This window comes from Lagopus muta, chromosome 12, assembly GCF_023343835.1.
Source record: "Lagopus muta isolate bLagMut1 chromosome 12, bLagMut1 primary, whole genome shotgun sequence".
Lineage (NCBI taxonomy): Eukaryota > Metazoa > Chordata > Aves > Galliformes > Phasianidae > Lagopus > Lagopus muta.
Genome location: NC_064444.1, coordinates 12,263,310 through 12,277,277, shown reverse-complemented (window position 1 = coordinate 12,277,277; position 13,968 = coordinate 12,263,310). Strand labels below are relative to the sequence as shown.

Genomic DNA, 13,968 nt, shown 5'->3' with positions numbered 1-13,968 from the left:
CTGAAAAGCTCAGAGAACGGACTGCCTAGGAAGCCCAGGCAGCCAAGCAGCTCTGGCAGGATGCAGTAGAATACTCCTACTCACATTACTTCTTTTGCACTCCCAGCACATATCCAACTGTTAGGCAATGAGAATGTCCAGATACAGGACTCTCAATCGAACCAAATAAATGTGTGGAGTGGTGACAGAGGCTTTATTAATTAAATCCTGTAGTGAGGAGACTGGGAAATGTTTCTGGTTTCCCTGCTGCTCATTAGTAATCACTTTTGCTTTGGAATAGCAGCACTTAGAAAAAATTCCTTTTCTCCCAGCAAAAAACACCACCTCAGCTTGAACAGAGTCCTGTGTGTCTGTCGCACTGGGTTCTCTGGTAATGTCTAACCACACAGTGGAGCTTCCACTGCCACCTTGCCTTTCCTCATTGGGAGAGATAAGTTGCAAGGAACATGGGAAACGGCCTGAGGGGGAAGCACATAAGACTCACTTGTTTAATTGCCTAAAATAATTTAAAAGACATGAAGTTGCCCTGTAATACGAAAAACAAAACAAAACAAAAACAACTTACATCACAGTTCTTGTATCTTCTGTTTTAAAAAAAAAAAAAAAAACAACAAAAAAACATATTCTGAACTTCTTTTTTTTTTTTCCAAAGCAATATTAATTGGAATTTCTGTGCTTTAGTAGATTCATGACCTATTCCTATTCTAATTCAGTTGTTGAGCAAAAGCACACAATGTTAACCTGCAGTAACAGTATTTTTACAAGGTGACACAGTCAAAATAGGACAGTCTGCATAGGAAAAATCTTTAGTCAGCCACTTCTTTGCATATAAAGTAGCAAGTTTCAGCAACATTTACTTACTAGATTTTCAAAGGCAAAAAAAAAATTCTTACACTTGTTAACTCTGCAACACACACCTATGGCACTGCACACCTATGGTGCACTCTACGCATGAAGCAGGTTCAGAACGCCTGCTTCCTGCAGATCGCTAAGGCCAGCACTGCGCTATGTGAGCATTCACAGGCACACATACACAAACACATAAGGTTTAAATTCTTGTTGTAATTTACATACTTACCAGACAATCTGTGACCATCTGTGGCCAACAGAAAAACAAAGAGTTATCATGAACAAAAAGCATATGCTTGGCTTCTATTTCATAGAATGAAGACTTCAACTTTGGACAGAAAGACCAAACATAATAAAATGCATGCAAAAGTTAAAGCATCAGGACCCACAAACTATATTCTTCCACACATATCAAACTTTACCAGAAGAAATAAATGAAACAGTCAGAATTGACTGTTGATGATACAAAAAGATGAAGGGTGAAGTGGATCAGAGATCAAGAAAATAAGAAAAAGTGTTTATCATTTAAAGAGTACACATATGAGAAATTGTTTAAATGACCACTCAGAACTGAGCTCTTCCTTTCACTTACATACCTACCATAAAGACACAGAATCATTAAGGTTGGAAAAGACCACCAAGCTCATCTAGTTCAACGATCGACCCACCAGCACCATGCCTACTAACCATGTCCCTCAGTGCCACTTCACTCTCCTCTTGAAAACCTCCAGAGAAACACAGACCACGTTCTGTTTGCACGTCCAGAGCATTGTGGTAAATTATGTCTCGTTAGTACCACAATCAAATCGAAAGCAACAAACAGGTAGAACCAACAAGAAGCAAGGTGGATTTATAGTGAGACCAACGCCCACTGGAAGCTGCTAGCAAGTATTTATAGAACAGTTGGAGAAAGAAAAAAAAAAAGGCTGTCTTACTCTTTTCCAGAATCTATTTGACAGTTCATTTCAGCAAGACATGAACATACTACATACAGCTATTTTCAATTACATATTTAACACAGGTTTTTAAAACTGGAAAAAAAACGTGACAGCAAGACTTGAAGACTCTACAGCACTGAAACTGAATGACATATGCAATCCTGTTCTCAGCACTGAGACTGAAGGAATGACACATGCAATTGAGCTCTCTGTTTGCACGTCAGCATTCAGAATAAGGACAGTAATTTCAACGACTATTTTTGATAAATATCTCATTTCATTACAATCATACATTGGGAATTTCATTCAAGGTAAATAAGCGGTATGAAGGAATATGAAAAGTATCTTGTTGACTTAACACAACAACCCTGTACAAAATTTGAATATATGGTAGATGGCATTTTGTTCCCACAAGAATCACAGAAATGAAGTATGCCTACTGTTTCCCTAAATCAGAAGCAGATTGCTGCAAGTCAGTAACTACTTGAAAATGACAAAGAACATTAACAGATAGGAAATTAGAGCTGCTTCCTGCATAAAGACATTCAATGGCTGTTAAAAGAACACTCAAAATCCTTAGCCCAACTCCAATTAGCTATTTTTCTTCATAGTGCACTAAATACACTACATCCATTCTTTGATTGGAAAATGGGAAAATAAATCCTCCTTTATTTCAGAAGTAGTTCCTATCACTTACAAGTTCCAAAGTTTCATCATTCTTCAAGCTGAAGAATTACTAAAGAGGAGTTATTTCCTTCCAAAGGATTAGAAAACAGGAAAAGATCTGGAACAGCACAGTAACTGATGGAAGAGACATCAATTACTAATGAAGACCTACAGTAATAATTCTACAAGATTAAGAATTTCTACAAGACATGGGAACTACACAAAAACATTGACCAGCACATGAAACTCAAACGTACAACAATTTCAGGAAAAATCAACAATTTATTCATCTCTTCTGCTTCGGTTTTGTTCTAGTTATGTACAAGCTTAGCACTAACTGCTCTTCAGGGAAGAGCTGTGAACTGCCGATATATTTAGACTGAAAAGATATACACAGCATTTCAAAATCCTCTTCCCAAATTCTCACCCACACACCTCTGAACCTGGTCTACAGTTTAAAATTTGCCTATTTTAAGAATGGATTGGTGGCTCAACTTTTACAATGTACATAATTAAACCCAACAAGCAACACCCTGAAGTTTAACCACATGTGAATGGAAGCAACATGACAAGAATTTTACTTCTAAGATTTCATCTGCCAGAAAAACACAAGCCAATGTACACTTGGATAACAAATATCAGAACACAACAAACAAAAAAGCATGAAAACGCCAGACTTCCTTCTAGGTTTGATTTATGGCATGAGAATCAAAAGTGACTGCAATCCTTTAATGCAACACTCGTTCTGGATGTAATGCAACACTTGAGCTGTGGGCAAGTTCTGGATCTCAGATCACAGCAATATTACTGCCTGATATTAGTACTGGTAATAACATCTTCACATTACAGTATTTGGGACCAAGAGGATTTTATTTCTTCACGTAGTGAAGCTTAAGAATAATTCTGCATTATCAACAAATCATATCCTCCAATGTTCTTCTCATCCCCATCCTCTCTCCTGAGCTGAGGGTACTGAAGAGAAATGCTAGAAGTAGTACTTCAATAGTTATCCGCCAGGAAATACACCTGATTTAAAGCTCCAATTCATGGAGTTGGGCAAGGCAAGATGGGAAAATAACTTTCAGAAGCAAGAAACAGGTTTATCTTCCATTAGAAGGAAAATTCATTTCTCGTATTTACATATCTGAAATGAATAATTCCACAAACTTTACATGTAAATACTGTACTTCTGGTGCTCATACAGTTCATACAGGAGCAAACTGTGAGCTGACCCTCCTCTGAGCAAGAAACCAGAACAGCAGAACTCCTGACATCCCTTCCAAACTGAGCAGTTCTGCACTTCAGTGAAAATACCATAAGAAATCCCTAGAGGTAAAAAATTAAAAAGAAAATAGAGAAAAGGTATTAAGGTGTAAAGGTACTCCTGTGCCTGAACAAAAATTACAAGTAAACACAAGAGATGAAGCATTATTGAGACTGAGCAACAGCAGCACAGGTACAAATGAGTAAAACTTTGTTTAATTTGAATGTTTTAAAGTGACAAAACTCATCAATTACTATTTACCAATAAAAATCTTATGTTCAACAGTGCAGTTAACTGTAAAGAATTTGAACTAATTTAGAATTTCATGGAAAGAGAAATAAATATGTCTTTTCTCTATTCCTAATTATCTGAAGTAATCTCTTGTTTGTCCATTATAATTAATGGACAAAATCCTTATTTCAGAATTTTAAACAAAAAAGCCACTGAAGACCACAAATAAAAACTGCCTGCCACACCAGCTCACAGGAGCTTCACATAGCTAAAATACACCAAAATGCCACCACCTGCCACACAAACCTTGTAAACACTACAGGCAAGGTGAGAAGCTCTTCTGGATATTCAAGGTAATCATCATTTCTCAGCCTGAGAACTCAAAGCATTGCCTCCTAAAACTACTGAAATCATTTATTTTGTATCTTAACTAGCAATGGAAATATGAAAGAGCAACAAGATAATTAGCAAAGAGCTTTTTTTTTTATTAATTAAAATATCAAAATTCCAGGTCTGTTGGTGTTGAAAGGGGAAATGCCATGGGCAGGGCAGTTCAAGTGGCAAAGGCCAGCTGAAATCCTCTTATCTGATAACTCTCACTTATACTGTACTGCTGATGTGTTTCAGCACAGTCAAAACAAGAGTCCTTCAGAGGGTTTTCCCAGATTGGCTTCTTCACATATACTGACACATTTGTTCCTGTCAAACACTTTTCAAAATATATTAAGCTAAAAATTGTAATAGTCTCAATTGTTTCATGTACATGAGCTTATACCTAAAGAGAAGCTGTGCCATGGGGCTTTATTTTGCTACCATTTAACTTCCAAAAGTCAATCTTTAGAACCAGTACTGACTTATAGGAAATTCTACTCCTTCCCTCTAAACAAGTCCTGTTGCTTTCCTTGTAAGAAATTAAACCTTAACACCATTATTTGCACACTTTTCACATAACCACCATCTTAAAAATTCAGTTCAGAGACTGTTATCCTTACAAGAACACACACACACAAAAGAACACCAAAACCAAGGAGGAAGAGCTGAGCAGTAGATTTCAATTTCCAGAGTTTTTAAGTTACACAGTTTAAAAAAGCTGCAAACACAAAACACTGCATGAAACACAAAGCAATTATTTTTTGTTGGGTTCGACAGCCACAAATAAAAACACAGAACTGCACACTTACCAAATTTTAAAAAAGCATGCGCAGATGAGGTTCTGTCATCATCCAAACTGGCCATTTCAAATTGGTGCAGCTAATCACAAACGTCTCAGGCTAAGCTACAGCAATTTTCAAAACTGTTTAGTAAATGTTAAAGGCAACCAGCATTAAATTAAGTGAAAGCAATGTTAGTGGAATTATTAAAATGACAGACTGTACAGAGCACAAAGGGTAGTACCATTTTGTTATATTTTATGCTTTCCCTCTTCCACTGTACAAATCATTTTTATTTTTCCTCCAATAAAACTTAACTAAGTAAAATGGCACAGGCTACACAAACTCCATCTTTTGGACATTCCACAGAAAATTTTTTTGTTTCATACAAAAACTGCTACTAAAATCCATAGATGATGAATAAGATCTATATTAAATATCTCAGGATTGTATAAAAACAATTAATTAATACATATAAAAGTGTGAAGCAAAACTAAGTGCAGAGCTAAAATTCTGCTTATGCATAGTGTTGCCTTTATCTACATGGAATTTACATTGGGATGCTCCTTTCAGTCATAAATTGCTTATTGTACTGAATGTCTGTAACCTGATGTAGAACTGCCAGTTGGAAGGTACAATAAGAAAACACCACTTGAAGCCAACATGACAAGTTGTTCCAAATCCTTAAAGCAGCTTATGCTCTTTACATTAGCTACAGTTTCAGAGGTTGCAGGCTGGACAGTTTGCTGAACACCATTATGGTCTGCTTCTGTTAATTATCAGTAGCAACGAATGATACAACACTTAATCACTTTGGGAAGAAAAAATCTCAGTAAAGCTTGTTTCTACTGGCCAAAATGTAATTCAGGTTTTAACATACATAAGCATTATCTCCTACAGGACTGGGTCTTGAATGATACCTTGCTCCCAGTTGTGAAGCGTGAAGCACTCATGCATTTAACACACATGAGCCCAAACACATAGATAGGTTCCATACTTATTTATCTTACTCCCAGCACCACATTAAAAATAGAAGCAGTGCTGTTAGTAAACTGGGACTCAGCATAGATTTCACTCAACTCAGGGCAGGCTGGGGGCACTGCAGCCGCTCCCCATGACAATAACAGCCACAGTCCTTCTGACTGCCAGATATTAAGCGTGAGAGCTTTTAAGCTACATACATTTCTGAACAGTTATAAAAAATGTAGGAGTAAATTTGAGGAACAAGAACATGACTTTTATTCTTAGGTTAGAATGTTACCTGAACTAGAACATAGAAAATTTAACTTCAGAACCAACTCATTTACCAGAAAGATGTTTATACTAAAATCAAGTTTATTTATTCAGTAAATAAATTTATTCCGATTCTAAGTGACAAAACCTCTGAACAGGAAAAGAAGCAACTGAACTCCAATAACAGCCTATCACTACAGCAGAAGAGACTTTCATACACATTTAATTAAAAAGCAGAAGGTAGCAGCAAAGAAAATGTCAAGCATTTAAAATCAGCCAAATGCCTACAGCAGCAGAGCCCATTGTGCACAGGGTCCCCCAGCCAGCACACAGCCCTCAGGGTGACTCAGGGTTCACACACTCAAGCACACAGGACCCAAGCTTTATCTTGTGCTCTATGGCTATGTTCACAAATCAGTTTGCAGACAGCAGCACTGTGTAATCTGTATTGGCTGTCACATAACGATTCATCCCATGGGCATCCTTTAATAACGGTAGCTTGATGATCAGTACTATGCATAAGTAGAATATGTCAAGTCCCATCCATGCCAGCATTCTGTAATCGGTCCCTTTGCTGTGAGCACTCCTGAAGGCCCACCTTCCTCGCCCGCTGTCTGACCCTCATTACCACAGCATAAACCCAAAAATCCTGTTTGAGCTTCGAAAGAGTGCTTAACAAACACAGAAGCACCAGGGATGCTTTGGGAAACTGTTTCCAGAACAGCACTGCCGGGTGAGGCCCTCCTAGTCCTGCATTTAGAAACAAAAACTAAACCAAAAACAGCAGGGGTTCAGAAGCCCAGGGCCCCACAGCGCACCTCATCCTGCCAGCCAGTGGGCTGAGGCAGAACCCAGCTGCCTGCGCTCCAAGTTCTGCACGAGGAATCCTCACGTTAAAATCAACAAAGCTTTACCCTAGGGACACCGGGCAAAAATTGGGACTTCATTTTTTAAGCCTTCGTCTGCCAAACCGCCAAACAGCACCACAGCACTACCCTCAGAAACAGCTTCCCCCAACGCCGTGCCGTCCAGCACCCGGCCCCCTCCGTCCCTCCGAGGGCCCGTAGGCTCAAGCAGCCGAAATTCGGGGCTCGCGACCCCGTGTGAGGGTGAAAGCGGCTCCGCGCCCGGTGAGGGGCGGCTGCAGAGCGGGGCAGCCCGGCCCGGCCAAGCGGGGCTCCCGAGGCTTGGGGCACGCGCCGGCAACAGGTGCGCGGCGGGACGGAGCGGCTCGGGGCGGCCGGGCCCGCGCTGAGTGACGCGCGAAGCTGTGGGAGAAGAACGGCCGAGGGAAGGAGACGGCAGCGAGGCGAAGGAGGGCGGGCTGCGCGAGAGAGAAAAGAGCGGGGCGAGGGCGGTTAGTGAGGGGGAGAGGCGCCGGCGAGGAGGGGGCGCGGAGCCGTCCCGGGACGGAGCCGAGCGGTCAGACCTGAACGCTTGGTGCGAGCCCGCAGCTCCAGCATCTTCCAGCTGACGTCGGCCATATGGGCCGCCGCCGCGGCCACCGCCGCCATCCCGACGAGCCGCCTCCGCTCCCGCCGCTCCGCTCAAACCGGGACGCCACCGTCCCCTCGGCACCGCGGCGGCGATCTCCGCCCGGTTACCACTACCAGCCGTAAGCCCCCGCGCGGCCCGTCGCGGCGCCGTCGCAAAGCCGCCGGGTCAGCGGCGCCGGGCACGCCCCGAGCTGCCGTAAAGTGTGGCGGGCGGAGCGGCGGGAGCCGGAGCGGCGCGGCGCAGCATGGCGGGGTGCCGCCTCGCGCCGGGGCTGGCGCTGCTGGCGCTGCTCGCGCTGCTCGCCCTGGCGGGGCGCGGCGCCGCGCTGCAGAACGTCACGGCGCAGCTGTTCGGCGCCGAGGCCTACGGCACGCCGGCGGCCTTCGGAGACTTCAACTCGGACAAGCAGACGGACCTGTTCGTGCTGCGCGGCGGTGAGCGCGAGGCGGTGCCGGGGTGGGGCCGTGTCTGGTGCGGGGCTACGCGCTCCCGCTGCGGGTCGGGCCGTGTGAGCGCCGGGCTGCGCCTGGCAGCTGCTGTCCGTGCTCGCGTCGTCGCTGGGGTCGCGCTGGAGGGAGAGCGGTGAATAGGGAATGCTTCTCCAGGGTAACGCTGTTGGTTGTGTTACCTCCGAGGTGCTTCCGGTGTGGTAAATGGTGTTTGCGATACGGCACGGCTGCGGTTAGAAGTTGGCCTTAAAACTGGGGTAAAGCCCTCATCCTACGGAGGTGATGGCCGCAGTGTGAGATTTGTTCCTACGGTCTGTTTTCTCGTGCTGTCGTGGTGTTTTGGGATGCAGAGGTACAGAACGCTTCACTCTTGAACATAGGACGGTCACACGTCAGCTTGTTTTGAGTGCAGTTGTGGTGCTGGGCCGAGTGAAGACTCATGTAGAAATAAGGCTGTCGGCTCCCTCGGTCCGTGCCCAGCTGAAGGGAGGGCCCAAATCACTGCACACCTGTGATCAGCGCTGCCTGGAAACACTCAGGCAGGTGGGAAAGCCCACACCTGTTATTCGTTTAATCCACCTTTTGCTTATGTTTGATGCCTCTGCCAATGCAGGGCAATGTAGAGTTGTTCCCTTGGTACATTTCAGTGGAGAGTTTTGGAAACTTCACTGGTATCCTTGCTCAGATTTTCAGATAGTGAATTTCACAGCTGCTTAGTTGTTGTTTTTCCTTTAACCTCTTGTATACGCTTTCTCCTTTCTTCTGTACTCTTTGAGGACAAGCAGTCAACACCAAGGATGTGTGGGCCGCAGGTTGATGTAGAGGTATCTCAATTATAGGTTGTCCTCTGATAATTCCTAGTAGTCTGTTTGTTTTCACTGCTAATGAACACTGCGCCAAACTTTAGATAAATCTGTTCTTAGTGGCTGTAAAAAGTCATTTAGCAAAGCGTAATTAACTTGGAACATGATGTGTGTAAAGATGCATCTACTTCAGTGCTGTTATTTTACCACCTAGATGAGAAGAGTCCATGGTGTGTGAATGGGAACTGTTAAGTTGTGGTCTGAACCAGTGACTGAGCACCTGGTGAAGGGCTGTAGCCAGCCCTGGAGCACAGGTGGAAGCAATTCACCTGTGCAACTGGAAGGGATGGACTCAGTCTCCACCCCTTGCTAATCTTGTTTAAGAGCTGGCTGTCACAAGGGACGCATCTCCACTTAGAGATTATCTCTTCTAGAGTATGTAGTGAGCCCTGACCCTTAGAAAGGTGTGAGTGATTTCTTCTTTATTACTGGATTGTGACCTCTGCTTTTCTTGAGTGATCCATAACTGGTTTAAAGCAGCTGTATCTGCTATTCCTATTGTTACAGCATGAAATCAATATTAGGAGTTTCAGCAGTTGACCTACATCTTTATTATCAGACACTCCACTAGCCAGCAGGCTTCTTCCTCTCGTGTGCCAGCCTCATTCATCTGTGAATGTATCATGCAACCCTGGCTGTATTAGCTTGCCAGATGGGACTGTGCTGGTTGCCTCTATCTATTTGGAAGGGGTTTGTTTTCATTTACTCATTTGTTGGCATCTTCTCCTTTGCAAACACATTTATGGCAGCTATCCTTTCGTTTCATACCTAGGAAATTTTTATTCTGCCCTTTCACAGCTTTGATCTTTGCTGCTGAATTATGCCCTTGAAATATGCTCTAGTAGTTCCAGTTTAGAGCTATAGGATTATTTTCATGTGGGTATCCTAGTTCTTATATGTTGGGATGCTACAGGTGAGCTTATTAGAGAATTAAGGAAATAAATATAATGAAAGATGAGTAAGGACATTGTGTTTTTTTTCTTTTAATTCTGAGCTGTGATTTTATACTTGTAAAAGTATAAGGACTGCTTACAAAGTAATGTCTCCAAGTTTAATGTGTCAGCCCACAATGTCGGAGGTGGATGTGGTTGGTGTGGCAGTAGATGTAATGGGGTATTGGCAGGAGGACTTAACGTTTTGTTGCTGTGTAACAGATGGCAGCAGAAGGGCAATCTAACAGAATGCCATCTGACATTGAAGTGCAGTTGAAGCAACTGAAAGTCTGTGGCTAGTGTTATTGCAAATGAGGAAGTTCTGCTGGGGGTCAGGTTACTTCTCTGAGTTTCTTAACCTGCTTTTGTGGGGAGAGTAGGCAAAAAATCCTGCTGTGTCAGAGACAATGTTACAATAATTCGTTCAAGTTTATTTTTTTGTATATAACTGATGCCTAATATTTTTCCTCAGGTAGTATTTGCTAATTCAGTATAGGAAGTTTAAAACAATATGATAGCAGTAGCAAAGAGAAAGGTTTAATGCCAAGCCCTAAAGGACAGTCTTGAATTAGCATTCCTCTGATGCTAGTAGATGATGTCAATGATACAATTAAGTTTTTAGTATTATACTGAGGAAGTATTTCTTTTGCTTCCTTTCTAATGAGGAAGAAGTGGTTGTATTTTTGATTCTGTGAGGAATTCCATTTGTAGAGTAACTCCTTAAGCATTGTTTTTTATATAAGCCATTTATGATCCTTATCTATGAAGTTTATACGTTGCCTTATTTGCTTTGCAGGAAATGAATTGATTATCTTTTTGGCAGACCAAAAGGAACCTTACTTTAAGCCCCGTGTTAAGTTACCGATGAAGTAAGTGTTGGTATTGAATGGTGAAACAATTCACCATTCAGTTTTTGTTTTTGTTTTTTTCTTTTTAAGGGGAGGGATGGGAAGTGCATCTTCACAGTCAGTCAGGACTAGAACCTTTGTGGTTCGGCTTGTGCTTAGGTGAGCTCTTTGAGCAAGAGGTTTGTTCAGTAATTTCTGGTACCCTTTTGTTTTCCTTTTTTAATTTTGTGGTTCATGTGGCATAAAATCTGGAAACAAGTTTTGTCATGCACGCAACTAAGTAGTAGATGTGACTTTACACAAGTCACATCTACTTACACAATTTGTAACCCCTTACAGAACTTGTGTGCTTTGATTTTGCTTTGTACTTGTATTTGGTTTTTATGTACACATTAGTCCTGTTATTTGCATTTGAGGCCTTTTAAAATTTGTTTTTAATTCTAGGTCTCTAGGTGTTATCATAACCAGTGTAGTTCCAGGAGACTATGATGGTGACTCACAAATGGATGTCCTCCTGACTACCCGCACACAAAATCATGGCAAAGATGAACTTTCAGTGTTCATTTTCTGGGGACACAACCAAACATTAGGTGAGTCCTGAGACTTGTTAACAAGATTTTTGGATTTCTTAGTAACTCCAAGTATTTTCAGAAAGTTGTGCCATGTTACATTTATGCTTAAAGTAATGATTAGCAGCTGTGTAGCTTCATACCCATGTAGTATTTTGCTATTAAACACTATTTAGTAATTAATGTAAGAAAACAAAACTATGATAAGAAACCAATGCTTTTATATCATGCAACATGTATAACCAAACAATATTACAGATTGATAGTAACTGACTATCTAAAGGGTGACTTGTTGCAGCTTCCCCATTACACATGTCAGTTTCACAAGGATTATCCCTAAAGACTACCATATTTGATTATAGAATGTGCTAAGAACTTAGTGTACACTTGAGAGCTTACATTTTCAAAATGTCATACCTAAACTGACCCACGTTAATATAACTCTCATATTGCTGTTAAAACCAGATTCGTTTAAGACAGATTGACTCTGAAATAGGTTTTGGGGAAGAAGTTGTGAAGTCTCTGTCACTGGGAGTTTTCAAGAACCTTAGACAGTCATCTTTCAGCTGTGTTCTAGGTATCTAGCAGTGGTCTGATTGTATTTTAGTCATAGACTATGTGACTACTTGAAGTCTTTATTTTCTGTTGAGCTTGCTAGAAAAGCTTTTTGGGAAGAGTTTACACTTGAAAGAAGGACCAAAAAGCCACAGAAAATCATCTTAATTGTACAAAACATATTGGAAAATACTATTATGAACAATTACATTATAAAATAGTCATGGATGATGCAAATGATGGGTGGCATTAGAGGCTGTTGGTTCTGGCTTTATCCAGAGAAGCATTGAGCAGCGCAGAAAACTTCACTGGATCAAGTGTTGAGAGAAGAATGAAGTTGTAGTGTTAGGAAGAATGTGAAGGATTTAGGTGAACTTGTGCTGTCTTATGACTAAACAAACTCTGGGAGAGGCACAAGTGGAGCTTAGAAAGGAGTCAGAGGCTGGTATGCAGTGAGGCTACTGGAAAGGTGTACTGGTGCTTACCTGAATAATGGAAGTATGACAAATCAAGAGCAGGATAATGTGGAGACTGGAGTTAAGACAAAAAGTACAGGGAGACAGGGGAACTGGCATGATGTGGCAAAGAGCTGGGATTAGAAGTGAAAGTCAAGTCTTAGAGGTGATTGAGACTTAAAATCCTCATTTCCCATTTAAACCGTCTAGCTCTAATGTTAATTTCAGATGTGCGGTGGATCTTGTTAGCAGTGTATTTTATAGTAATAAAATGTTAAGCAGAAGTCCTGTGTGCAGTGATAAATTTGGAGTATCTTCATCCCAGCTAGTTCAGATTTCATATGAGAATGGTTTTTCATGAAATAAATTTCACTGAGATCTGTTTGTTTATTGAAAGTTTCAGTGTGGAGAGAAGCAGCTTCAGCATTTGAGCTAGTACTTACCTGTCCAAAATTAAAAGCTTAAACTTATCTTTTATCTCCAGGAGCATTTTCTTTTGTATCTTATATATTTTTTTCTTATCAAAAAGTTAATAACTCTAATAGAAAAAGGATTATATTTGCTAAATGTTACTGCCATAACGTATCCGTAACTTAATAGAATGAATATTTCCTGTTTTCAGATCTTAACCATAAAACTATGATAAATAAGACTTTTCATGATGAGCCTCTAGTAATGGAGTAAGTATCACCTACCTTTTAATTAAAATGTTTTGTACTAGTGACTAATAGCAACTTAATAGGTATGTTTTAACACTAAAATTTAAAAGCTGCTCCTCTCAAGAAGAGGATGGCTTGTCGTTTGTCAAGTGACCTAATAAAGGATGACAAAACAGATATGTAAAAATGGTTGATATAATATATGTATGTATATAAATACATATCAGCCTGGCCACAGCAATTAAATAAACTTTGACATTTCTTAATTTCAGTGCTCAGTGTTGTATGCAAAAAAAAAAAAAAAAAGACATTTATTTGTAGTGAATTTCAAAGGAAAAAACCACAACCACCTTACTGGCTTATCCCAGTGTGAAAGTATTTGTTCCTCAGCTTGAATGAAGAATATGTGGAAAATCTAGCAGGAGGGTCAGGCAGCAGGTACTTATTGGGGAGAAGCAAGTTTCTGCTCTTTCTGTACTTCTACATCTTGTAAGCAATGTATATTTGCATACTGTATTTTCGGTTTATATTGATGCCTTATTTACAATGTCAAATAAGATGCATTTAGTTGGTTATGCTGCTGAGACCTGAGATCATCTTCCAGTGGCAATGAAATTCAAACCTTGTTCACAAAACTCCTGTTCGTGTGAGTGTATAGTTATACAAGAACTATATATGTATCTGGAAATTGGAGAATCCTTGTTTTGGGAAGAGTGGCGTGGGTAAGAGACTTGAGTGAGAAGTTTTTGATCAGTTCTGCCTTCTTATATTTGAAGAAGTTTTTAAGGAAAATAACTAGAAATATTTTT

At 41.0% G+C, this 13,968-nt stretch overlaps 2 protein-coding genes across 8 annotated transcripts in view; one reads left to right on the top strand and one right to left on the bottom strand.

The window, feature by feature from the left end:
• Positions 1 to 7,977, bottom strand: part of PHKB (phosphorylase kinase regulatory subunit beta) — a 68,540-nt gene extending 60,563 nt beyond the window's left edge. For 2 of the 6 annotated variants that reach the window (XM_048958745.1, XM_048958744.1), the window contains exon 1: positions 7,762 to 7,977. In XM_048958745.1, the coding sequence (XP_048814702.1) occupies positions 7,762 to 7,846 (85 nt within the window). In that variant the 5' untranslated portion in view covers positions 7,847 to 7,977. Of the gene's footprint in view, positions 1 to 1,078; positions 1,097 to 5,129; positions 5,243 to 7,761 lie in introns of those variants that run through there. The other 4 variants (XM_048958746.1, XM_048958747.1, XM_048958749.1 and 1 more) reach the window with 4 other exon arrangements.
• Positions 7,978 to 8,065: 88 nt separating this feature from the next.
• Positions 8,066 to 13,968, top strand: part of ITFG1 (integrin alpha FG-GAP repeat containing 1) — a 69,418-nt gene continuing 63,515 nt past the window's right edge. Inside the window, exons 1-4 of one of the 2 annotated variants that reach the window (XM_048958756.1) lie at positions 8,066 to 8,263; positions 10,870 to 10,942; positions 11,366 to 11,511; positions 13,123 to 13,180. In XM_048958756.1, coding sequence (XP_048814713.1) covers positions 8,074 to 8,263; positions 10,870 to 10,942; positions 11,366 to 11,511; positions 13,123 to 13,180 — 467 coding nt within the window. In that variant the 5' untranslated portion in view covers positions 8,066 to 8,073. Of the gene's footprint in view, positions 8,264 to 9,521; positions 9,546 to 10,869; positions 10,943 to 11,365; positions 11,512 to 13,122; positions 13,181 to 13,968 lie in introns of those variants that run through there. The other variant, XM_048958757.1, reaches the window with a different exon arrangement.